Source organism: Leucopleurus acutus, assembly GCF_964270905.1.
Source record: "Leucopleurus acutus genome assembly, chromosome: 5".
Classification (NCBI taxonomy): domain Eukaryota; kingdom Metazoa; phylum Chordata; class Mammalia; order Artiodactyla; family Delphinidae; genus Leucopleurus; species Leucopleurus acutus.
The window spans coordinates 66,815,509-66,841,722 of NC_139147.1; the positions used below are offsets into that span (position 1 = coordinate 66,815,509).

Consider the following 26,214-nt stretch of genomic DNA (forward strand, 5'->3'; position numbering starts at 1 on the left):
TTGGGTATGGTAGAAAATGAACTTGACCTAGGAAATCACCTGGGCAATTCTTAGTTTTATTGGAAACCCACTGTGTCTGTTTTGTAAAACAATTGCATTATAGCAGGAAGTAAATTGAGCAATAAGCATTAAAACCAACCAGTATACTTGTATTAAACTTCAACTTAGTTGAAAAAACAGTCAGCTTTTTAAATTTCCATTCTAGATTTAAGAAATTTTCATTTTTTTATGTTAATTTCTTGAAAAAGTACTCTTGTGTTCAAAGTGGCCAAATTCATTTCTTCTTTAATCTTCTGTTGCCCTAACTTGCATGCATTTTTGTTTCTTTGAATTAGGAGCCATAACTATATACTAGCTATGTTGTCTCCTCATAAATACCAAGGAGATGCGCTACTTGAAATATATAAAAAGATACCAAATGAGTAAAGACAAGGATTCTCACCATCCAAGAAGATTGGCAAAACTTTATACTAGAAGATTTTGGAAATCTCTGTGAGCCCTGAAGGGTTAAGAATTATATAATAATCAGAAACTTGAGAACTGCACGATTTTACTTTTTAAATGTTAGTCTCAAATTACTGGATTCAGAGACTTTGGGTGATGATGGTTTAGGACTAGGTAGAAAATGGGAGACTAAAACTGGATAAGTATTGCTCAGAAACTGGGAAACAGAGGTGAAAGCGGGAGTCTGTCCCTCTGGTTAGATTTCATCAGCATTAGAATCTACCCGTCCCTATTCCTAGGTTATGTATCATTACTAACGTATCACTTGAGTCTGTTTCTTTAATACTAAAGAATCATCAGTAATTAAAAACCACTTGTTTTTTGACTTTTTTTTCTAAACTCTTTTCCCTTCATAATTAGCGTTTCTTTACTGTGTATGCTAAGAATTGTAAAAGTAGTGTGGAGTTGGGTAGTCATGGTAAAAGCAGATGTGTGATTCTCTGGTGTGATTCTCTTTGGTGTTTTAATTCCAACCAGAAAAAAGTTTTCCTTGGCAATCATACTTTACTCTCCCTCCTTCCCACTGATTACCTTGGCTATGAGGTTTAGTTATTTTGGTGCATATTGGTTTAGATTACATAGTAGTTAGGCTGTCAACTATTTAATAGGTTCGTTTTCCCCAACTTGGCTTCTTGCCTGTTCTTGAAGCAACCAAGCCTTTTTTTCTGTGAACTTAGGAACAAAAGTGAATGAAATAAAACTATTGTTAGCAAGTATTGTATACAGTTAGGCTCATATGTTTAACAGTCAATGTTTATAATTCCTAGAATGGTACAACTTGAATCATAAGGGCTTTAAATAAGTCATCTAGTCTACCCTGTTCCCTTTTGTGAATATTTCCTTCTATGTATAAAATAGGATATGCTTTTATGTCTAAATTTGTCTTCGTTAGGTTTTATTATAGTTGAATAGGCTCTATCCAGTGAATGTGTGAAGTGAGTCTTATTTGTCCTACACTTAATTTTCCTCAGAGTTCAAGTTATTTTAACATCTTTCAGAATTTTATAGACTTCAATCATGTCCTTATTACTCTACTGAAAGTTCTAATTCCTTTTGATTCTACTTTCCTTACAAAGGATTCTCTTCCCCCAAGCCATCTCCACCTACAGTTTTTGTCTTATTTTAATTATCTTTTTCTGGACCATCTCCAATTGTAATATACTTTACTTGAGACCTAGTGACCAGAGCAATACATGTTATTTATGCATGAATTTATCATTAATTATTTGAGTTTTATCTCAAATATCCTTCTAGCTTTTACATGACAGTTTATTATTGCTTTGCTTCTGGAAGCATATTAAGACCAATAACTTTAGAATTATGTGCAGAGATTTTTTTCAGACCCTCTCCTGCCCTTTATTTGATAACTTGGATAAGGTTTTTTAGTATATTTTAGATTACTTTTCTATAGGCAGATTTTCTTACACTTGCCAATATTGAAATAGATCTGCCACTTTTCTGCCCACTTATACAACCTTCAGCTCTTCCTATATTTTTTTGCTATCAGTTTGGCCTTTAAGAACCCAGAATTGCTTAGCATCATCAGTGAACTTGACAGTTTCCCAGGATACATCTTCGTAATTTGTAACTCTATTAAATAAGACTGCTCCTAGAACTAGTGTTTCTACCTTACCATCTAGAGATTTGTTCATTTATCCTTATTTTTTGTTTTCTGTCTTCATCTGTAACAGAATAATTCCTTTTTTGGCTAAATCTCTCAAGAACCTTGTCAGAAATCTTTCAGATATGACTTCATTTAATTTACAAAACTAAATTGCTTTTCCTCTAATTTTATATTTACTTTAAGCATTATTCAAAATACTATGTTGGTAATATTAAGGTATTTGGAAAATTCTTTTAGAAGTGTATAAGTCTTAGAGACTTGCATACATTCCTGGTCTTTTTTTCCTTTTGAAATACTGCATTGGTAATAAGGGCTCTAAGGAGGAGGTTCAGCCTTTGGCACTATTTTAAAATGGTTAAGTTTGATTTTAACCCTCACTTTTACATCCATGTTATCAAAAGCCTGTTTTCTCTGATCTAAACTTTTAACTTCTCAATTCCTGTTTCCCTTTCTCTCTCTTATGTGCCCAATATCTTATCTCAGGAGTTCTATACTTTCTAAAATGTCCAGGGTTACAACTAATTCATTCTAATATGTTAATGAGAAGATGCTTTCACTTCATCCATGGCCAGAATTGGCCATTTCTGGGTCTTCTCTTGATAATAAGTAACACTAATCTAAGTGCCAGGTCTTCACAAATATTCACTTAATACCCACAATAATCCAGTGAGGTAGATACTGTTTTTCCCCCTTTTTGTACTTGAGAAAATTGAAGCAGAAAAAGATGAAGTAACTTGGCCAAAATCATACAGCTAAAAGTGTTAAGAGTCAGGATTTGAATCAAGGAGTCAGGTTTCAATCAACATTTTAAATTCTTTTATGTATTTAAATGGCATTATATTTTGTATTATTTTCAGAATATAAATGTTTTTCTTAAATTCTTCATCTGTAATATGTACACAAAATGATAGGAGGTGTGTGGTGGGAGAAGTTTCATTTTTGATACTAGATTCCTAGATAAACAGTTCAAAGTACACTTAATTTGCTTCAGGAAAATAAAACTGCCATTTATTTACTCATTCATCAAATATTTATTCAGTGCCTAACAAGCAATAGGCACTATTCTGGATGCATGGGATATATCACTGAATAAAAAAGGTAAATATCTGTTGTGGAGAACCTACAGCTGTGGAAAGTAGGTGACAAAGACAATAGACATAAATTATTATGTTAGAAAATAAATGCTATGGGGAAGAAAATAGAGCATTGGGAATATAGAGGTAGGGATGAATTGAAAGAAGGTGAAATCTGAGTGAAGACGTGAAAGATGCAAGGGGGTATGGATACCTAGAGGAAAAATATCCCAGACAAAGGAAACTGTCAGTGCAAAGGCCCTGAGGTAGGAGTGTGTGTGTGGTGTGTACAGGGAATACCATGGAGGCCACTGTGACAGGAGCAGAATGATGAAGGGATAAGTAGGTGGGCAGGAGGAGTTCAGATGATGTAGGACTTTATATGCCATTGTAAGGCCTTTGGCTTTTACTCTGAGCAAGATAAGGAGCCGTATTTTGATGTCCTATTATGCCAGCTACAAAATTGGTCCTTCATAGACATTATTTCATTTTCTTATCCAGAGCCCTAGAAGACAAATGCTTTTATTATCCCATCTTACAGAAAAAGGTACCAAAGTTTAGAGACTAAATAACTTGCCTGAAGTGTTACAGCTTGCATGTGGAAGAACCAGGATTCAGATCCAAGCCATATATTTCTTAAAACCCACGTACAGTTGACCCTTCAACTGTGCAGGGATTAATCTGAGTATAACTTAAATTCATGGTTTCTCCACCTCCATGGATTCAACCAACCATGGATCATGTAGTACTGTAGTATTTACTATTGGAAAAAAAAAAATCCATGTATACGTGGACCTGCACAGTTCAAACCCACGTTGTTCAAGGGTCAACTATACTTAACCATTATGCTACTTAAGTTCCAGTTTGTGAGAAACATTTTGAATATCTTGTGGACAGTAGCTCAAAAAATGGAACCAGTGAAGTCTGTGTTATTTTATAATATTATCCTATATTTAAATATAATATATTAAAATATTATGTATTTTGTTACTTATAAAGGAATGCCTTTTATGTTTAAGGGTATTGACTTTCTGGTTTTTTTCCTTCCAGGTGGCTTAGATATAGACTCGTTTCAGGAGCGTGAGGAAGGCCGTGCGGGGCCAGATGATAATGAGGAGGTCATGCGAGCACTGCTCATTCATGAGAAGAAGACCCCCTCTGCCACAGCAGGCTCAGTGGGGGCAGCTGCTCCTGTGACCACTGCCAATGGCAGTGACTCTGAGAGTGAGACCAGTGAGTCAGATGATGACTCTCCACCCTGTGCTACAGCTGTGGCTGCACATCATGGGGAAGAGGATGAGGAAGATGATGAATTTGAGGAAGTAGCAGATGACCCCATTGTCATGGTGGCTGGCCGTCCGTTCTCCTACAGCGAAGTGAGCCAGAAGCCAGAGCTGGTGGCCCAAATGACACCAGATGAAAAGGAAGCGTACATAGCAATGGGACAACGCATGTTTGAGGACCTCTTTGAGTGAGCTTTCCCTACCTTTTCCTCCTTTCTCTAATGTGCATTTAAAAAGAAATTCCCTACCTTTGAAGAAAAGTGTTCAGTGGCCTTCTGCCTCTCTTGATGTAAATCAACTGTTAATCTTGTGCAAAGAGTAATGGGAGAGAGAGAAAGTTTGATTTTTATGCCAGAAACTTCTCCACGAGGTAGGTTGGCTATAAGCATACCCTTTCCTATTACTACAGTATTAATATTTTGCTGTATTTCCTTATCTCACCTTTTTTCTTTCCCTTTTAAGACACATTTTTCTCCCTTCTGAAATGAGTGAGAGAAGTCTAAAGGTAAATTCTTCATGTCTGCCTGTAGAAGCCCACTTTGATAGGTTACAGTAATTCATTGATCACATCCTTTTTATTTATTCTGACCAAGCATTCCAAAAAGCTCCTGATATTGCTGCCAACCAAGCAGCTTGGCAACAGGCAAATCATTGATGAAGGAAATAAAAAAATCTTAAAGCTTCATATTGCCTCACAGTTTAGGATGGAGTCAATATGTAAGGGGAGGTGGGAGTGTGTGTGGAAGAAGGATGGTTATGCGTAAATCTCACGATTAATATCTAAACCAAAATTGGTGTCTTTAGAACTGACTTGACTAACAGATATTATTGTTGTGCATAATGCCTTTTGGTTTGTATGTTAGGTAATAGAAAACAGAAAGTGTGTTTGGTAAGCCCTTAGGAAGAAATTAGAGAAAAAACACAGACTTAGGATAAGGAGTCCATGTAAGGGGTTGAAGAGTGGAGAGCATTGGGAACAGTACCCTTTAACATTGTCTGAGTGTGTGCTGATTTGGAAATCCTTTATATAAAGCTGAGACTGGTCCCCTTCTTTTTCAGTTCTTCCACAGTGCTGTAAATTGTTTAAAGAGGCCATTCCAGCAGAAATCAGCATATAACAATTGATTACTCCTCTCTCTTTTTTTTTTCTCTCAACATTATTGATGACCTTGTCTCTTTTGATTCTTGTCAGGAATGGTATTTTAGAGTGCATCCAGTATATCATTGAGCATTGTAACCTCAAGGAAAATACTTTATTTTTGGTTCTGATATGTAGTATGGTATTATTCCTTAAGGCAGAACTTTAAAGAACTTTCGTACAAAGGTCTACAACAATTGTATTTTTTATAATATTTTCCCTTGCATTGTCATTTTAAGTATTTATCATTTTATAGTACATGTGTAAAGTTGAGATAGATTTTAAACATCTGAGCCTTGTATAAAGTAATGGTTCATTTACCTGGGTTGTATTATGACTGAATATTGACAATAAATCTATTTTATACTGACTGAAATTTGTTAATCTAGCTCTGTAACATCTTTACATAATTAAAATGAATACTCTTCCCATTTAAAAAAAAGTGTTTCAGAATATTTTCTCTTATTGGTCATGTTTCAAATAATAGATGCAATTTTATGTAGTCTAAACTTTTTCTGGCAATAAGTTGCCTCAAGAATGACTTTATGGGAGGAGCTTCAAGATGGCGGAAGAGTAAGATGTGGAGATCACCTTCCTCCAGAAATACATCTACATGTGGGACAACTCCTACAGAACACCTACTAAATGCTGGCGGAAGACCTCAGACCTCCTGAAAGGCAAGAAACTCCCCACGTACCTGGGAAGGGTAAAAGAAAAAAGAGAAAACAGAGACAAAGAATAGGGACAGGACCTGCACCAGTGGGAGGGAGCTGTGAAGGAGGAAAGGTTTCCACACACTAGGAAGCCCCTTCATGGGCGGAGACTACGGGTGGTGGAGGGGGGAGCTTCAGAGCCATGGAGGAGAGCACAGCCACAGGGGTGCAGAGGGCAAAGTGGAGAGATTCCTGCACAGAGGATCGGTGCCGACTAGCAGTCACCAGCCCAAGAGGCTTGTCTGCGCCCCCGCCAGGGCGGGCGGGGGCTGGGAGCTGAGGCTCGGGCTTCGGTCAGATCCCAGGGAGAGGACTGGGGTTGGTGGCATGAACACAGCCTGAAGGGGGCTAGTGCACCACAGCTAGCCGGGAGGGAGTCCGGGAAAAAGTCTGGACCTGCTGAAGAGACGAGACTTTTTCTTGCCTTTTTGTTTCCTGGTGCACGAGGAGTGGGGATTAAGAGTGCCATTTAAAGGAACTCCAGAGATGGGCATGAGCCACGGCTATCAGTGCAAACCCCAGAGACAGGCATGGGATGCTAAGGCTGCTGCTGTAGCTACCAAGAAGCCTGTGTGCAAGCACACGTCACTATCCACACCTCCCCTCCCGGGAGCCTGCGCAGCCCGCCACTGCCAGGATCCCGTGATCCAGGGACAACTTCCCGGGGAGGACACACGGCGCGCCTCAGGCTGGTGCAATGTCACGCTGGCCTCTGCCACCGCAGGCTCGCCCCACATCCGAAACCCTCCCTCCCACCCCCACCCCCCTGGGCTGACTGAGCCAGAGCCCCCGAATCAGCTGCTTCTTTAACCCTGTCCTATCTGAGCAAAGAACAGATGCCCTCAGGTGACCTATATGCAGAGGCGGGTCCAAATCCAAAGCTGAACCCCAGGAGCTGAGCGAACAAAGAAGAGAAAGGGAAATTTCTCCCAGCAGCTCAGGAGCAGTGGATTAAATCTCCACAATCAACTTGATGTACCCTGCATCTGTGGAAAACATGAATAGACAACGAATCATCCCAAATTGAGGAGGCTTTGGGAGCAACGATATATATATATTTTTTCCCTTTTTCTCTTTTTGTGAGTGTGTATGTGTATGCTTCTGTGTGTGATTTTGTCTGTATAGCTTTGCTTTTACCATTTGTCCTAGGGTTCTGTCTGTCCATTTTTTTTTTAATTAAAAAAAATTTTTTAATAACTTTATTTTATCTTCTTTTTTCTTTCTTTCTTTTTTTCTCCCTTTTATTTTGAGCTGTGTGGAGGACAGGCTCTTGGTGCTCCAGCCAGGCATCAGGGCTGTGCCACTGAGGTGGGAGAGCCAAGTTCAGGATACTGGTCCACAAGAGACCTCCCAGCTCCACTAATATCAAATGGCGATAATCTCCCAGAGACCTCGTCTCAATGCCAAGACCCACCTCCACTCAACGACCAGCAAGCTACAGTGCTGGACACCCTATGTGAAACAACTAGCAAGGAAGGAACACAACCCCATCCATTAGCAGAGAGGCTACCTAAAATCATACTAAGGCCACAGACACCCCAAAATACACCACCAGACGTGGACCTACCCACCAGAAAGACAAAATCCAGCCTCATCCACCAGAACACAGACACTAGTCCCCTCCACCAGGAAGCCTACACAACCCACTGAACCAAACTTAGCCACTGGGGACAGACACCAGAAACAATGGAAACTACAAACCTGCAAGACTGCAAAAAGGAGACCCCAAACACAGTAAGTTAAGCAAAACGAGAAAACAGAGAAACACACAGCAGATGAAGGAGCAAGGCAAACACCCACCAGACCTAACAAATGAAGAGGTAATAGGCAGTCTACCTGAAAAAGAATTCAGAATAATGATAGTAAAGATGATCCAAAATCTTGGAAATAGAATGGAAAAAATACAAGAAATGTTTAACAATGACATAGGAGAACTAAAGAGCAAACAAACAGTGATGAACAACACAATAAATGAAATTTAAAATTCTCTAGAAGGAATCAATAGCAGAATAACTGAGGCAGAAGAATGGATAAGTGACGTGGAAGATAAAATAGTGGAAATAACTACTGCAGAGCAGAATAAAGAAAAAAGAATGAAAAGAACTGAGGACAGTCTCAGAGACCTCTGGGACAACATTAAATGCATCAACATTCGAATTATAGGGGTCCCAGAAGAAGAAGAGAAAAATAAAGGGAATGAGAAAATATTTGAAGAGATTATAGTAGAAAACTTCCCTAATATGGGAAAGGAAATAGTTAATCAAGTCCAGGAAGCACAGACAGTCCCATAGAGGATAAATCCAAGGAAAAACACGCCAAGACACATAGTAATCAAACTATTAAAAATTAAATAGAAAGAACAAATATTAAAAGCAGCAAGGGAAAGACAACAAATAACGCCTAAGGGAATCCCCATGAGGTTAACAGCTGATCTTTCAGCAGAAACTCTGCAGGCCAGAAGGGAGTGGCAGGACATATTTAAAGTGATGAAGGAGAAAAACCTACAACCAAGATTACTCTACCCAGCAAGGATCCCATTCAGATTTGACGGAGAAATTAAAAGCTTTACAGACAAGCAAAAGCTAAGAGAATTCAGCACCACCAAACCAGCTTTACAACAAATGCTAAAGGAATTTCTCTAGACAGGAAACACAAGCGAAGGAAAAGACCTACAAAAATAAACCCCAAACAATTAAGAAAATGGTAATAGGAACATACATATCGATAATTACCTTAAATGTAAATGGATTAAATGCTCCAACCAAAAAACATAGATTGGCTGAATGGACACAAAAACAAGACCTGTGTATATGCTATCTACAAGAGACCCACTTCAGACCTAGGGACACATACAGACTGAAAGTGAGGGGATGGAAAAAGATATTCCATGCAAACGGAAATCAAAAGAAAGCTGGAGTAGCAATTCTCATATCAGACAAAATAGACTTGAAAACAAAGACTGTTACAAGAGATAAAGAAGGACACTACATAATGATCAAGGGATCAATCCAAGAAGAAGATATAACAATTGTAAATATTTACGCACCCAACATAGGAGCACCTCAACACTAAGGCAAATACTATAGCCATAAAAGGGGAAATTGACAGTGACACAATTATACTAGGGGACTTTAACACCCCACTTTCACCAATGGACAGATCATCCAAAATGAAAATAAGTAAACACAAGCTTTAAATGATACATTTAACAAGATGGACTTAATTGATATTTATAGAACATTCCATCCAAAAACAACAGAATACACATTCTCAAGTGCTCATGGAATGTTCTCCAGGATAGATCATATCTTGGGTCACAAATCAAGCTTCGGTAAATTTAAGAAAATTGAAATCGTATCAAATATCTTTTCCGACCACAACGCTATGAATCTAGATATCAATTACAGGAAAAAAATCTGTATGAAATACAAACACATGGAGGCTAAACAACACACTACTTAATAACCAAGAGATCACTGAAGAAATCAAAGAGGAAATCAAACAATACCTAGAAACAAATGACAATGAAAACACTATGACCCAAAACCTATGGGATGCAGCAAAAGCAGTTCTAAGAGGGAATTTTATAGCAATATAATCCTACCTTAAGAAACAAGAAAAATCTCAAATAAACAACTAACCTTACACCTAAAGCAATTAGAGAAAGAAGAACAAAAATACCCCAAAGTTAGCGGAAAAAAAGAAATCATAAAGATCAGATCAGAAATAAATGAAAAAGAAATGAAGGAATGGTTCCTTGAGAAGATAAAAAAAATTGATAAACCATTAGCCAGACTTACCAAGAAAAAAGGGAGAAGACTCAAATAAATAGAATTAGAAATGAAAAAGGAGAAGTAACAACTGACACTGAAGAAATAAAAAGGATCATGAGAGATTGGTGCAAGCAACTATATGCCAATAAAATGGACAACCTGGAAGAAATGGACAAATTCTTAGAAAGGCACAACCTTCCGAGACTGAACCAGGAAGAAATAGAAAATATGAACAGACCACTCACAAGCACTGAAATTGAAACTGTGATTTAAAATCTTCCAACAAGGAAAAGCCCAGGACCAGATGGCTTCACAGGCGAATTCTATCAAACATTTAGAGAAGAGCTAACAGCTATCCTTCTCAAACTCTTCCAAAATAGAGCAGAGTGAGGAACACTCCCAGACTCATTCTATGACGCCACCATTACTCTGATACCAAAACCAGACAAAGATGTCACAAAAAAAGAAAACTACAGGCCAACGTCACTGATGAACATAGATGCAAAAATCCTCAACAAAATACTAGCAAACAGAATCCAACATCACATTAAAAGGACCATACACCGTGAACAAGTGGGGTTTATCCCAGGAATGCAAGGATTCTTCAATATATGCAAATCAATCAACGTGATACACCATATTAACAAATTAAAGGCGAAGAACCATATGATCACCTCAATAGATGCAGAGAAAGCTTTTGACTATATTCAAGACCATTTATGATAAAATCCCTCCAGAAAGTAGGCTTAGAGGGAGCTTTCCTCAACATAATAAAGGCCATATACGACAAACCCAAAGCAAACATCATCCTCAATGGTGAAAAATGAAACCACTTCCACTAAGATTAGGAACAAGACAAAGTTGTCCACTCTCACCACTATTATTCAACATACTTTTGGAAGTTTTAGCCACAGCAATCAGAGAAGAAAAAGAAATAAAAGGAATCCAAATTGGAAAAGAAGATGTAAAGCTGTCACTGTTTGCAAATGACATGATTCTATACGTAGAGAATCCTAAAGATGCCACCAGAAAACTACTAGAGCTCATCAATGAATTTGGTAAAGTAGCAGGATACAAAATTAATGCTCAGAAATCTCTTGCATTCCTATACACTAATGATGAAAAATCTGAAATTCAAATCAAGAAAACACTCCCATTTACCGTTGCAAGAAAAAGAATAAAATATCTAGGAATAAACCTACCTGAGGAGACAAAAGACCTGTATACAGAAAATTATAAGACACTGATGAAAAATTAAAGATGATACAAACAGATGGAGAGATATACCATGTTCTTGGATTGGAAGAAAAAATATTGTGAAAATAACTCTACTACCCAAAGCAATCTATAGATTCAATGCTTGCCCTATCAAACTACCACTGGCATTTTTCACAGAATTAGAACAAAAAATTTCACAATTTGTATGGAAACACAAAAGAACCCGAATAGCCAAAGTGATCTTGAGAACGAAAAACGGAGCTGGAGGAATCAGGCTCCCGGACTTCAGACTATACTGCAAAGCTATGGTAATCAAGACAGTATGGTACTGGCACAGAAACAGAAATATAGATCAATGGAACAGGATAGAAAGCCCAGCAATAAACCCACGCACATATGGTCACCTTATTTTTGATCAAGGAAGCAAGAGTATACAATGGAGAAAAGAGTCTCTTCAATAAGTGCTGCTGGGGAAACTGGACATAAAAGAATGAAATTAGAACATTCCCTAACACCATACACAAAAATAAACTCAAAATGGATTAAAGACCTAAATGTAAGGCCAGACACCATCAAACTCTTAGAGGAAAACATAGGCAGAACACTCTATGACATAAATCACAGCAAGATCCTTTCTGACCCACCTCCTAGAGAAATGGAAATAAAAGATAACCCGCAGAATGGGAGAAAATATTTGCAAATGAAGCAACAGACAAAGGATTAATCTCCTAAATTTACAAGCAACTCATGTAGCTCAATATCAAAAAAACAACCCAGTCCAAAAATGAGCAGAAGACATAAATAGACATTTTTCCAAGGAAGATATACAGATTGCCAACAAACACATGAAAGAATGCTCAACATAATCATTAGAGAAATGTGAATCAAAACTACAATGAGGTATCATCTCACACCAGTCAGAATGGCCATCCTCAAAAAATCTACAAACAATAAATGCTGGAGAGTGTGTGGAGAAAAGGGAACCCTCTTGCACTGTTGGTGGGAATGTAAACTGATACAGCCACTATGGAGAACAGTATGGAGGTTCCTTACGAAACTAAAAATAGAACTACCATATGACCCAGCAATCCCACTGCTGGGCATATACCCTGAGAAAACCATAATTCAAAAATTGTCAAGTACCAAAATGTTCATTGCAGTTCTATTTACAATAGCCAGGACATGGAAGCAACCTAAGTGTCCATTGACAGATGAATGAATAAAGAAGATGTGGCACATATACACAATGGAATATTACTCAGCCATAAAAAGGAACAAAACTGAATTATTTGTAATGAGGTGGATGCACCTAGAGACTGTCATTCAGAGTGAAGTAAGTCAGAAAGAGAAACAAATACCGTATGCTAACACATATATATGGAATCTAAAAAAAAAAAATGAACCTAGGGGCATGATGGGAATAAAGATGCAGACCTACTAGAGTATGGACTTGAGGATACGGGAACGGGGAAGAGTAAACTGGGACAAAGTGAGGGAGTGGCATGGACATATATACACTACCAAACGTAAAATAGATAGCTAGTGGGAAGCAGCCACATAACACAGGGAGATCAGCTCAGTGCTTTGCAACCACCTAGAGGGGTGGGATAGGGAGGGTGGGATGGAGGGGGATGCAAGAGGGAAGAGATACGGGGACATATCTATATGTGTAACTGATCCACTTCGTTATAAAGCAGAAACTAACACACCATTGTAAAGCAATTAAACTCCAATAAAGATGTGAAAAAAATATATATTTTTATATATATATATATATTTTTTATGTTTGGTAGAATTCAACAGTGAATCCATATGGTACATGGCTGTCTTTGTTGGAGTTTCTAGATTTGTGATTCAATTTTCTTAATTTTTTAAATCTAATCAGATTTTCTATTTTTTCATGGTTCAGTTTTGGTGGGAGAATTTCCAGGAATTCATCCATTTCACCTGGATTATCTAAAATCTTGAGGTGCAGTTGTGCATAATATACCCTTAGCATCCTTTTTATGTTTGTAAATTCAGTAGTAATGTCAACACACTTATTTCTTATTTTAATAATTTAAATCTTCTCTCTTTTTTCTTAGTCAACTTATTTGAAAATTTGTCAATTTTCTGGATCTTTGCTAAGAACCTACTTTTGCTGATTTTCTTTGTTCTTTTTTCTCTCCTCTGTCTCCATTTTAATCTATAGTATCTCATTCTATTTGATATATTCAAATTTAATTTTCCCTAGTTCTTTAAGGTGTATAGTTAGGTTGTTGATAAATATATTGGAAATAAATTTTTATTTGATGTAAAAGAAAAAAAAAGAATGACTTTATGTACCTCGTGCATATGGGGCTATTCAACTTTTAAACATTGTTTTCTAAACATTCATAATTTAGAAAGAAGTTCATTTAAATAAAATAGTAATCAGATGTTAAGTTTATAATGTAGTTGTAGGTGAACTCTCAGCTCTTCATTTCAGTGAATACATGTTTCTTGTTATTGTTTTTTCTTGAATCCAACTTACACGTTCTGCTTCCTAAAGCTACTGTTCTATTTTTCTTATCCATTATCTACCAACTTCTTAAAGACTCATCTAGACTTGTTGCGTATTTCTTTCATCTCCCTCTTGCAGTCTGTGTTATGCCCTATTACTACACTGAAACAGCTTTCTCCAGTCCTAATTGTCCAACTTAACAGCCCTTTATTTCTCAATCTCTTTGGCTGCCCTTTAGGATTTCATGCTATAAACCCACTTTTTCCTTGAAACATTTTCGTTTGGTATCCTAGCCATTACACTGGCCAGGTTTCTCCTTACTTCAGGAAGCCTCCCTGCTTCCCTGGCTTCTTCACCTCTCCTCTGCACTACATATACCGACTCTCACAGTACTATGGACACAAGTCTGTGTAGCAGAGCTTCACTGAAGTTTTTGTAGTAATGGGCAGGGGGCGGGCAGTGAGGGGTTTTTGTCTCAGCACTGAAGAGTCAAGGTATGAGTGGATTGTATACATCCTTGTTCTTAAAGAGTGTCTTTACCATTCTCACATATTTCATCCCAAGTAGAGTGCTGCCTTCCTTGCTAAAATTTCAGCTTCCTTTTTCCTTCTCATTATCACCCTTTTCTTTCCAAAGACCTTGGAAAGTTATAAATGTATTAGAGAAAATAATTTAGTTCTTTGTTTTATTCCTACTCCAAGCAGGGCCTTGAAAGGTCCTATCACATCCAAAGTGGCCTATCAAGATGTTTCCCTAACCAAGGAACCATTTTCCCACCTACTTTTTCCCCACACCCCCTACTTTCCAACTTTTTTCTCCTCTCATTACACCAAAAAAATATTACTCATATATTTGGCCAAAAGTAAGATGATGAGTAAATAACTGGCCCTAGATGATCCATAGCTTTGTATGTGCTGGAAAACTGCTTTCATTCTGTCTGCCCTTGAAGTTGAAGCCTTTTTCTTATTTAGATACCACTTTTTCCAAAACACCTTAAGGAGTGTTAACTTTAAATGATTAAAAGAAAATATCCAATTTAGCATAGCCTGGAAGTCAGGAGACTAGGTTCTAGTCCCAGCTCCAGTTAACTAGACACTTGCAGTGTGACACCGTTATCTGATGTAATCTTTCTGGGCTAGTTTCTCATCTGTCAGTAATGAGAGGATTATGCTAGAATCACCAATGATTCCTTTCTGCTCTGATAGTTTATGGAGGTAAGTGGTAGCTAATACATTTTATAATGAGGCTGAATAATAATAACAAAACAACAACAACAAAAACCTTCTGATGTTCTACAGCAATTCAAACCAGTTGAAGGATATTTTAATTGAGGGACTAGTGTAGGTGGCAGGTTTAGGATTTAGAATGTAGCAAACCAGAGCATAAACAGTTGCTAATTAGGTTTCTCTCTTCCTATCTTGCCAAGGTACTTCATTTCTAATCTCACAGACTAGGGCGGAAATAATCGAATATTTCATAACTCTTTTTGGTATCATTTTGAGAGAATTAGACGCTGAATGGGAATAAGATTGGGAAGAACAGTTTATTTTCTTTCTACTGGTTGGCTCTATGACTAGATTCCCAGCCAGGACCACAATAGAAAGACTTACATATGTACTTTCTTGTTCTCTTTATTCCTGAGTTTAAAAAACATTAACTAGGAAATGACAATCCAAAAACAAATATGAAAATCTTTAGAATTTAGAAATTGGTATAATTCTACCTTCTGTTTGTTCAGCATTTTGTTTCTACCAAAGCTATTTCACATGTGTTATCTCTATCAGAGTTGGGCTACTATCACTTTTTTTTTTTAATATCTAAACATCTCTTGGGAAATGAAGAAGATTTTCCAGAAAGGAATTGGAAGTATGGCACTAAATTTGCTGTCTTTTCTATTGGATTTTCATATTATAAAAGTAAAATAAACTGTGAACAAGATAAGTACAGGTATTCTTAAAACATGTAAAGCCAAATGGGTTGAGAAGGGGCAAGAGTCTTGAAATTTTACTTCTTCCTTTGAAGAGCTAAAGGAATGAACTAATTCTGGTGTGCCCTCAAGGGAAGGAACAAGTACCTTAGCTTCTCTTCAGAAAGAGCTTCCTGTCCTCCTGAATACTAGGCGCTGCCTTTCCTATTCCAGTTGCAAAGCAGATAGGTGTAGTACACGACCCAGCTTCAAGAATCAACCCACATTTCCTATCACACGAAAGTACATTATCGCCTACCTAATGTAAATAAGTCTGAGAAATTAGTCTGGAAATGAAGGCTGGTGCCAGGTGCTAAAGTGCCTTGAATCATGTCAAAGCATACAGGATAGTTGTACAGTTTGTTGTTGTTGTTATATAAATGTATTAATTATTTAAAAATTCATCCAATAAGAAATATATATATATATGGTAAAAAATGAGAACTCCCCACCCAGCCCATCCCTATTTCATTTACCCCGAGGTAACCATTGTTGATAGTTTAATGTGATATTTTCTAGGCCTTTAGAAACAACATACTCATACATCCCCACAGATATACTGCAATGCTTTTTAAATAAATACAATCATATACACATTGCCATTTGTTTTTGAAATATCTTGGAGATCTTTCTAAATCAATATATTTAAACCTGCTTCATTTTTAAAGATAAGGACTAGATTGAATTTTATAATATAATTATATGATGGTTTATGTAACAATTCCCTTCTTGAATGGCGTTTAGGTAGTGTCCAGTTTTTCACTATTAAAGTGCTATAATGAATTACCCTCATATCCGCATTCTCTGAGTACTTCTATAGGATAGAACCATAAGAGAGAAATAGCCAATCACAGGACATGTCCATTTTAAACTGATAGCTATTGCCAAGTTGCTCTTCAAAAAGATTGTTAGAGAATGTTAAGCAGGGGAAAAATTTGTAGCATTGACGTTGGGTTGGAATTTAAATGTGGAGATTATTAAGGTGATTTCAATAGTCTTAGTGAGTAATAGGTCTAAAGACCTGTCCAAGTCAGTAGGGATGGAAAGGAGGGGACAGCTTTAAGTTTGGGGAGGTGGCATTAACGGATTTGGTGACTCTTTGGATATGGCACCGCCTTGGATGAAGCTCTGGCTTCTGACTGAATGGTTGTTCCATTTATCAAGATTGGAAATAGAGGAGCGGGAGCAGTGTTTGTTCCTGTTTTATCTCCCCATCTCAGTAAATGACACCACCATTCCACCTGCATGCTCACACCAAAAGTCTAGTAGTTGGCCATCCTTCCTTTTTTTCATCCCATGTCCCATTCATCAGCAAGTCCTGTCAGATTTGAAATAGAGCTGATAGGACTTGCTAATAAATTGAAAATATATTCTAAATCTGACCCCACCACTACCAGCCTACTCCAAGCCATATTAACAAACCACCCCCCCTTCACCCCTGGCGCTTAAAACCCTTCATTGACTTTTTCTTAGAATAACATCTAGACTCTAAACTCCTGACCCTTTTCTATGGGTCCAAAGAGGTCTGGCTCCTAGTTTTATGACTACATCTACTATTCTTCTCCCTGTTAACTACTCTCTAACCACATTGACATTCTTCGTTTTGCAAATATGCCAAGGTTTTTCCTGCCTGAGGTCTTTGCCCTAGTTGTATTCTCTGCACAGAACATTCTTCTCCATTTTTGTCCCTATTATTTCATTCTCGGCTTAAATGGCACATTCTCAGAAAAGCCTTCTTTGCCGTATCTACAGTAATCTCTTCTCCCATTCATGATGATATTTTCCTGTTTTATTTTCTTCATAGCAAAATTGCTATGGACAGTGAACTTATTTATTTTTTTATTTAATTATTTATATCTATCAACTTCTCCCCCCAAAGATGGTAAGTTCCCTGAGGGCAGGATACTAGCATATGCAGTTACTTCTGGTGCATGATAGGCTGTCAACAAATGTTGAATGGATGAATGAACAGATGAATTGGCACTAGGAAAACATAGTCTTTTCTCTACCACGTCATATCATTTTGTTCCTGCCTGAATATGTATATGTATGTATACATACACACATACATACATTTATATATATATATATTTTTTTCTTAATCAGTGAATTATGTTTACTTGTGGTTTGTGGTACCTAGGGCTGTGTCCCCAGGACTAACAGTAGAGGGTAGCAGAATATAGCTTCTTTGGTGCAGCCAATGAGACGTCTAGAAGCTTTAGCTCTCGGGAGCCATTAGCTTTAATGTTCACGGAAAAGGGAACTTAGTGAGTACTTTGTCTAGGGCTGCCCTGTCCAATATGGTAGCCACTAGCCACTTGTGTCTATTGAGTACTTGAACTATATCTAGTCCAAACTGAGATGTGCTGTAAATATGAAATACATACCAAATTTTGAAGACTCAGAATGGGATTAAAGAATGCAAAATATCTTATTAATAATTTTTTATATTGATTATTTGTTGAAAAGATAGTACTGTAGTTATCTTGGGTTAGAGGAAATATGCTATTAAAGATAATTTCGCCTGTTTCTTTTATATGGCTATTAGAAAATTTTAAATTGCATATTTTGCTCACATTTGTAGCTTGCATTATATTTCTCTTGAACAGCACTGGTCTAGGGCATTCTCTTCAGGTGCTAGAGTTATGTATTGTGCTTAGTGATTATTTGCGTTTTTCCTCATGTACAAGCTTTTGACCTGAATGCTGTGCCCACCCTCCTCTCCTCCCTCATCCTCTACCGGAAAGGCAGGCTTTGTTTTGTTGGTAGGCTCTTTCTCTTGGGAACAATAATGGATTTTGCTTCTGGTTTAATTTTTCCCCTTTTAGGGGTGGGAATGGTTGGGATGAGGTGTTTTCTTGGTTTGTGTGTTTCCTGAAGTAAGGTGAAATGTAGGGATGACATCAGCAGTGGAGATAAGGAACTGAGAAATTTTTGACTACTGAGACCAATGTTGTGATGTTGAAAGTGCTGCTGACTCCTAGGTAACTGAGGAACCGGAGCACCCTGTGAAACCAGACCAGAGCCGGAGGAGCTGACAGCCAGTCCTAAATCAAAGGAGTTGGAAGCCCAGTGTGTTGCTCTGTATGCATGATATTAACAGGCAGTGTATGTGAGACTGCTCATGTGTTTATTGTCTGTCTCTCCCCTCACTAGAATGTAAGCTCCATGAGGGCAGAGGCTTATCTTTCTTGCTCACTGCAGTGTTCTGGCTCATATCCCTGGCTCAATGCCTGACACATAGTAAGTAGTCATCAATACATTTTGAATGAATAAACATTTATGTTTATTCAGGCCAGGAATAAACCATGGCCTTTATATAAAAGACTTATTTTCCATTTCTGTCATTACTTGAATACCTAATGTTTGTGATGCTATTTTGTATTAATTATCTTCCTGTTTGGAATACTTACAGATGGTGAGTGCTGATCTACGCAGCAAAGTGCATTTCCCCAGCAACTGGTGAAACCATCTAACCAAAAGTACATCTAACAAATGCATCTAACTGAAAGCTTACACGTGAATTCTATGTTAAGGTCAATCTTTAAAGAAGAAATTGTAAAGAAGAAAGGTTGTCCAATTTCTTCAACTAGGGATTTTATTTGTCTCTTAATAAATTAAAATTGATGATACCATGGTTTCCTTCATGATGTCAAAGACGTAGCTTCCTTTTATGTTTATGCTTAGCCATTCTTGGCAAATATTTGTTGCTTCGTGGTCACATAATGGCCGATACTTCACCTTTCTACATACACCTTCAGGTAGAAGTGAGGCAGTTAGGGGATAAAGGTATATGCTAGCTGAGTGAGTATCCCCCTCCCTTTTTTGATTGTGGTGAAATTCATATGACATAGAATTAATCATTTTAAATTGAACAATTCAGTGGCATTTGGTGCATTCACAATATTGTGCAAGCACCATCTCCATCCAGTTCCAAAACATTTTCATCACCCCAAAACAAAACCCATAACCATTAAGCAGTTGCTCCCCATTCTCCTTTCCCCCCAGCCCTTGGCAACTACCAGTCTTCTTTCTGTCTATGCATTTACCTATTCTGGATATTTCATATAAATGGAATCACTCAATATGTGACCCTTTGTATCTGACCTCTTTCACTTATAATATTTTAGAGGTTCACCCATGTTGTAGCATGTGTCAGTACTTCATTCCTTTTTATGACTGAGTAGTATTCTGTTTTGTGTATTTCTACAATTTGTTTATCCATTCATTGTTGATGGACATTTGGGTTGTTTCTACATTCTAGCTATTGTGAATAATAATGCTGCTATGAACATTCATGTACAAGTATTTGAGTACCTATTTTCAGTTTGGGGGGGGTATATAACTAAGAGTGAAATTTCTGGGTTTGTGATAATTTATATCTATGTGCTGTTTCTTTTTAAAGTAATACCTCTCCCAGCACTGTGTGCAGTAATTACTATTAATCACTGGGGAGAAGACAGGGCCTTGTAACCAAGATGTGAGAGTCAACAGAAAATGTCAGAACTCTAGGGTTTGTGACCAGAGAGCCTTTCCTGGCAACAGCTACAGAGGACAGAGTAATAGGAGATATGCATATGAGGTAAGAATTCAAGCATCCTTGATTTTTTTTTAACACCTTTATTGGAGTATAATTGCTTTACAATGGTGTGTTAGTTTCTGCTCTATAACAAAGTGAATCAGCTATACATATACATATATCCCCATATCTCCTCCCTCTTGCGTCTCCTCTTACCCTCCCTATCCCACCACTCTAGGTAGTCACAGAGCAGCTAGCTGATCTCGCTATGCTATGTGGCTGCTTTCCACTAGCTATCTGTATTACATTTGGTAGTGTATATATGTCCATGCCACTGTCTCACTTCATCCCAGCTTACCCTTCCCCCTCCCCGTGTCCTCAAGTCCATTCTCTACTTCTGCATCTTTATTCCTGTCTTGCCCCTAGGTTCTTCAGAAACTTTTTTTATTTTTAGATTCCATATATATGTGTTAGCATATGGTATTTGTTTTTCTCTTTCTGACTTATTTAACTCTGTATGACAGACTCTAGGTCCATCCACCTCACTACAAATAACTCAATTTCGTTTCTTTTTATGGCTGAGTAATATTCCATTGTATATATGTGCCACATCTTCTTTATCTATTCATCTGTCAGTGGACACTTAGGTTACTTCCATGTCCAGGCTATTGTAATAGACCTGCAATGAACATTGTGGTACATGACTCTTTTTGAATTATGGTTTTCTCAGGGTATATGCCCAGCAGTGAGATTGTTGGAAAATATGGTCGTATTTTATAAGGAACCTCCATACTGTTCTCCATAGTGGCTGTATCAGTTTACATTGTCACCAACAGTGCAAGAGTTTTCCCTTTTCTCCACTCCATCTCCAGCATTTATTGTTTCTAGATTTTTCAATTATGGCCATTCTGACTGGTGTGAGGTGATACCTCATCATGGTTTTGATTCACATTTCTCTAATGATTAATGACGTTGAGCAGCTTTTCATGTGTTTGTTGGCAATCTGCATATCTTCTTTGGAGAAATGTCTGTTTAGGTCTTCTGCCCATTTTTGGATTGGGTTGTTTGTTTCTTTGGTATTGAGCTGCATGAGCTGCTTGTAAATTTTGGAGATTAATCCTTTGTCAGTTGCTTCATTTGCAAATATTTTCTCCCATTATGAGGGTTGTCTTATTCATGGTTTCCTTTGCTGTGCAAAAGCTTTTAGGTTTCATTAGGTCCCATTTGTTTATTTTTGTTTTTATTTCCATTTCTCTAGGAGGTGGGTCAGAAAGGATCTTGCTGTAATTTATGTCATAGAGTGTTCTGCCTATGTTATCCTCTAAGAGTTTGATAGTGTCTGGCCTTACATTTATGACTTTAATCCATTTTGAGCTTATTTTTGTGTATGGTGTTAGGGAGTGTTCTAATTTCATTCTTTTACATGTAGCTGTCCAGTTTTCCCAGCACCACTTATTGAAGAGACTCTCTTTTGTCCATTGTATACTCTTGCTTCCTTAATCAAAAATAAGGTGACCATATGTGCATGGGTTTATCTCTGGGCTTTCTATCCTGTTCCATTGATCTGTATTTCTGTTTCTGTGCCAGTACCATACTGTCTTGATTACCGTAGCTTTGGAGTATAGTCTGAAGTCCGGGAGCCTGATTCCTCCAGCTCCGTTTTTCTTTCTCAAGATCGCTTTGGCTATTTGGGGTCTTTTGTGTTTCCATACAAATTGTGAAATTTTTTGTTCTAGTTCTGTGAAAAATGCCAGTGGTAGTTTGATAGGGATTGCATTGAATCTGTAGATTGCTTTGGATAGTATAGTCATTTTCACAATGTTGATTCTTCCAATCCAAGAACATGGTATATCTCTCCATCTGTTTGTATCATCTTTAATTTCTTTCATCAGTGTCTTATAATTTTCTGTATACAGGTCTTTTGTCTCCTTAGGTAGGTTTATTCCTAGGTATTTTATTCTTTTTGTTACAGTGGTAAATGGGAGTGTTTCCTTAATTTCTCTTTCGGATTTTTCATCATTAGTGTATAGGAATGCAAGAGATTTCTGGGCATTAATTTTGTATCCTGCTACTTTACCAAATTCATTGATTAGCTCTAGTAGTTTTCTCGTAGCATCTTTAGGATTCTCTCTATATAGTATCATGTCATCTGCAAACAGTGACAGTTTTACATCTTCTTTTCCAATTTGGATTCCTTTTATTTCTTTTTCTTCTCTGATTGCTGTGACTAAAACTTCCAAAACTATGTTGAATAATAGTGGTGAGAGTGGGCAACCTTGTCTTTTTCCTGATCTTAGTGGAAATGGTTTCAGTTTTTCACCACTGAGGACGATATTGGCTGTGGGTTTGTCATATATGGCCTTTATTATGTTGAGGAAAGTTCCCTCTATGCCTACTTTCTGGAGGGTTTTTATCATAAATCGGTGTTGAATTTTGTTGAAAGCTTTTTCTGCGTGTATTGAGATTATCATATGGTTTTTCACCTTCAATTTGTTAATATGATGTATCACATTGATTGATTTCTGTATATTGAAGAATCCTTGCATTTCTGGGATGAACCCCCTTGATCATGGTGTATGGTCCTTTTAATGTGATGTTGGATTCTGTTTGCTAGTATTTTGTTGAAGATTTTTGCATCTATGTTCATCAGTGATATTGGCTTGTAGTTTTCTTTCTTTGTGTGGTTTTGATGTCAGGGTGTTGGTGGCCTCATAGAATGAGTTTTGGAGTGTTCCTCCCTCTGCTCTATTTTGGAAGAGTTTGAGAAGGATAGCTGTTAGCTCTTCTCTAAATGTTTGATAGAATTCGCCTGTGAAGCCATCTGGTCCTGGGCTTTTGTTTGCTGGAAGATTTTTAATTACAGTCTCAATTTCAGTGCTTGTGATTGGTCTTTTTATATTTTCTGGTTCAGTCTCAGAAGGTTGTGCTTTTCTAAGAATTTGTCCCTTTCTTCCAGGTTGTCCATTTTATTGGCATAGAGTTGCTTGTAGTAATCTCTCATGATCCTTTGTATTTCTGCAGTGTCAGTTGTTACTTCTCCTTTTTCATTTCTAATTCTATTGATTTGAGTCTTCTCCCTTTTTTTCTTGATGAGTCTGGCTAATGGTTTATCAATTTTGTTTATCTTCTCAAAGAACCAGCTTTTAGTTTTATTGATCTTCACTATCATTTCCTTCATTTCTTTTTCATTTATTTCTGATCTGATCTTTATGATTTCTTTCCTTCTGCTAACTTTGGGGTTTCTTGTTCTTCTTTCTCTAATTGCTTTAGGTGTAAGGTTAGGTTGTTTATTTGAGATTTTTCTTGTTGCTTGAGGTAGGATTGTATTGCTATAAACTTCCCTCTTAGAACTGCTTTTGCTGCATCCCATAGGTTTTGGGTCATCGTGTTTTCATTGTCATTTGTTTCTAGGTATTTTTTGATTTCCTCTTTGATTTCTTCAGTGATCTCTTGGTTATTTAGTAGTGTATTGTTTCACTTCCATGTGTTTGTATTTTTTACAGATTTTTTTCCTGTAATTTATATCTAGTCTCACAACGTTATGGTCGTAAAAGATACTTGATACAATTTCAATTTTCTTAAATTTACCAAGGCTTGATTTGTGACCCAAGATATGATCTATCCTGGAGAATGTTCCATGAGCACTTGAGAAGAAAGTGTATTCTGTTGTTTTGGGGTGGAATGTCCTATAAATATCAATTAACTCCATCTCGTTTAATGTATCATTTAAAGCTTGTGTTTCCTTATTTATTTTCATTTTGGATGATCTGTCCATTGGTGAAAGTGGGGTGTTAAATTCCCCTACTATGATTGCGTTACTGTTGATTTCCCCTTTTATGGCTGTTAGCATTTTCCTTATGTATTTTTTTTTTCAAGATTGACTCAGATTACTATATTTTTGTTACGTGAGTGAAACAAATACAGTTATTAAGCATAAAGTACTTGTAATACTTACAGGTGAGTAGTTAACATATTTGTTTATCTGTGATAATAATGCCCCTGTCTATCAATGGCAGTAACTCATGTGCCTACGGTGGCCAGTTAGGGAATGTAAACGAATGCCAAGGGTCAGATTGGAGCAACTGCTACCTGGTATCAGCTGATCTTTGCTGTTTAATAATATAAGGCCACTGTGGCCTGCTTCAAAAGAAGTCAGAAATCCAGATTTTTAAAAAATGTTAGATCTCTTGATTTTTCAGTGTTCACAGCTAATTAAAACAAGGGTTTGTGATCTCTGGAGTAGGGCAGTAATCTGGGACTCCGAAATGAAGAGCATGTAAAAGCAGCTGTCTCATCATGGCATTTCTCAATCCTGGCTGTACTCTGAATTAGGGGTAAAGCTTTTTTTTAAAAAAAAAAAAACTCCATAATTCCTGGTCCTCACACTTGGTGATCTGATGTAATTGGTCTTGGGTGGGACCGGTGCATCAGTATTTTTTAAAAGCTCATCAGATGTTCTAATGTGAAGCTAGACTTGAGAACCGTTGATCTAATAGGTAGTATGGCTCGACAACAGTCCAGAAACTGCGGGATCATGTTAACAGTGACTTCTTGGCACCTTCTCTCATTTGTGCTAACTTCATCTTGAATCTTTTATTTTTGACAGCAGTTATTCCCTTTGCTTATGTTTCTAAAACTTGTGTTCGTAAGAATTGCTTAGGAGCTCATTAAAAATGAAGATTACCAGTCTTCATCTCAAGAGATTCTGATTCAGTAAATGGAGCCTTAGAATCTGAATCATCTGTATTTTTCACAGGCCCCCTGGATGATTGTGATGCAGAGGGTCTGAGGACTGAAGTTTGAGAATCTCTGACCTGTACTGTCTGTTGCTGATGGCAGACAAATCTGTATCTCTGGCCTTGGCTTGTTTTCTGAGCTCAACATTTCCACATCCAACTGCCTATTAGACACATTTTCACTTGGGAATCCCAGACTTTTCGTTGAAAACTTTTTATTTCATCATTCTTGAAAAGACCTCAGCCTCTTCTTCACACATCTTAGGCATGTAGGTAGACTACTTTTCCCAGCCTTCCTTCCAGCTAGGTGTGGCCATGTAACTATTTATCTCCAGAATAATGTGAGTAGGAGTTCTGTTTCTACACATATTCTTCCACAAGCATTTACCTTTTCCCGTGTTGCAGGGTGGACCCTGGAATGCAATGGCAGCAGGCATGTGACCTTGGAAGCCACATGTTGAAATAGCAGAGTGGTCAGCCAGGGTTCTTGGATGATGCATGGAGCAGAGTCTCTCACCTTGGAAGGCCTGCCCTAGACTGTTTCTTGGTGGTTAGATAGACTTCTTTTGTGTAATGACTCAACATTACATTTTTTGGTATTTTTGTTATAGCAAGTTAGGAACTTTTTCCTTAATAACATTAGGCACTGTTTTAGGTGTCAGTGATCAAATTGTGAATAACACAGAAAAGATCTATATTCTAGCTGGGAGATCTCAGCCCATATCTCATTCCCAGATTACTTTTAACTGTAAAGATGCGGTTTTGTGGAAAGAACTCTGCACTGGGTCCCCAAACTTCTCACCTCAACTCTGGTATAAGACAGTTACTTGATTTTGGGGTAGTATAGAATAAAAAGTAATGCGGGAAATCCCTTAGCTTAAGTAACAGTACCCCTCGTTCTCTTGTTCCACATTTAAAAACAGATATTTGAGGTCTGCACTTAACTTATTCTTAACCCTGCTCTACTAGTTACCAAGCTGCTTTCTCTAAATGATTCCTGAAAATTTAATTCCTTTTTGAAGTTCTTGTTGACAAGAAATGAAGTAGCCAGTATTTTGTGTGAAGTATTTCTGAGTGTTGAATGTGGGAAGGAAAGAAAGATGAGGTCCTGAATAAGAAGTAAAATGCTTGCTTTCTCCCCCTTGTTCCCTCCCATTGTATCTTTGCCTGATTTTTTTTTTTTTT

At 37.4% G+C, this 26,214-nt stretch overlaps 1 protein-coding gene across 3 annotated transcripts in view; it reads left to right on the plus strand.

Moving 5' to 3' along the window:
* Nucleotides 1-6,001, plus strand: part of GTF2E1 (general transcription factor IIE subunit 1) — a 34,958-nt gene extending 28,957 nt beyond the window's left edge. For all 3 annotated transcript variants that reach the window (XM_082839003.1, XM_082839005.1, XM_082839004.1), the window contains exon 5: nt 4,252-6,001. In XM_082839003.1, the coding sequence (XP_082695129.1) occupies nt 4,252-4,676 (425 nt within the window). In that variant the 3' untranslated portion in view covers nt 4,677-6,001. The remainder of the gene's footprint in view (nt 1-4,251) is intronic.
* The last annotated feature ends 20,213 nt before the right edge of the window (nt 6,002-26,214 follow it).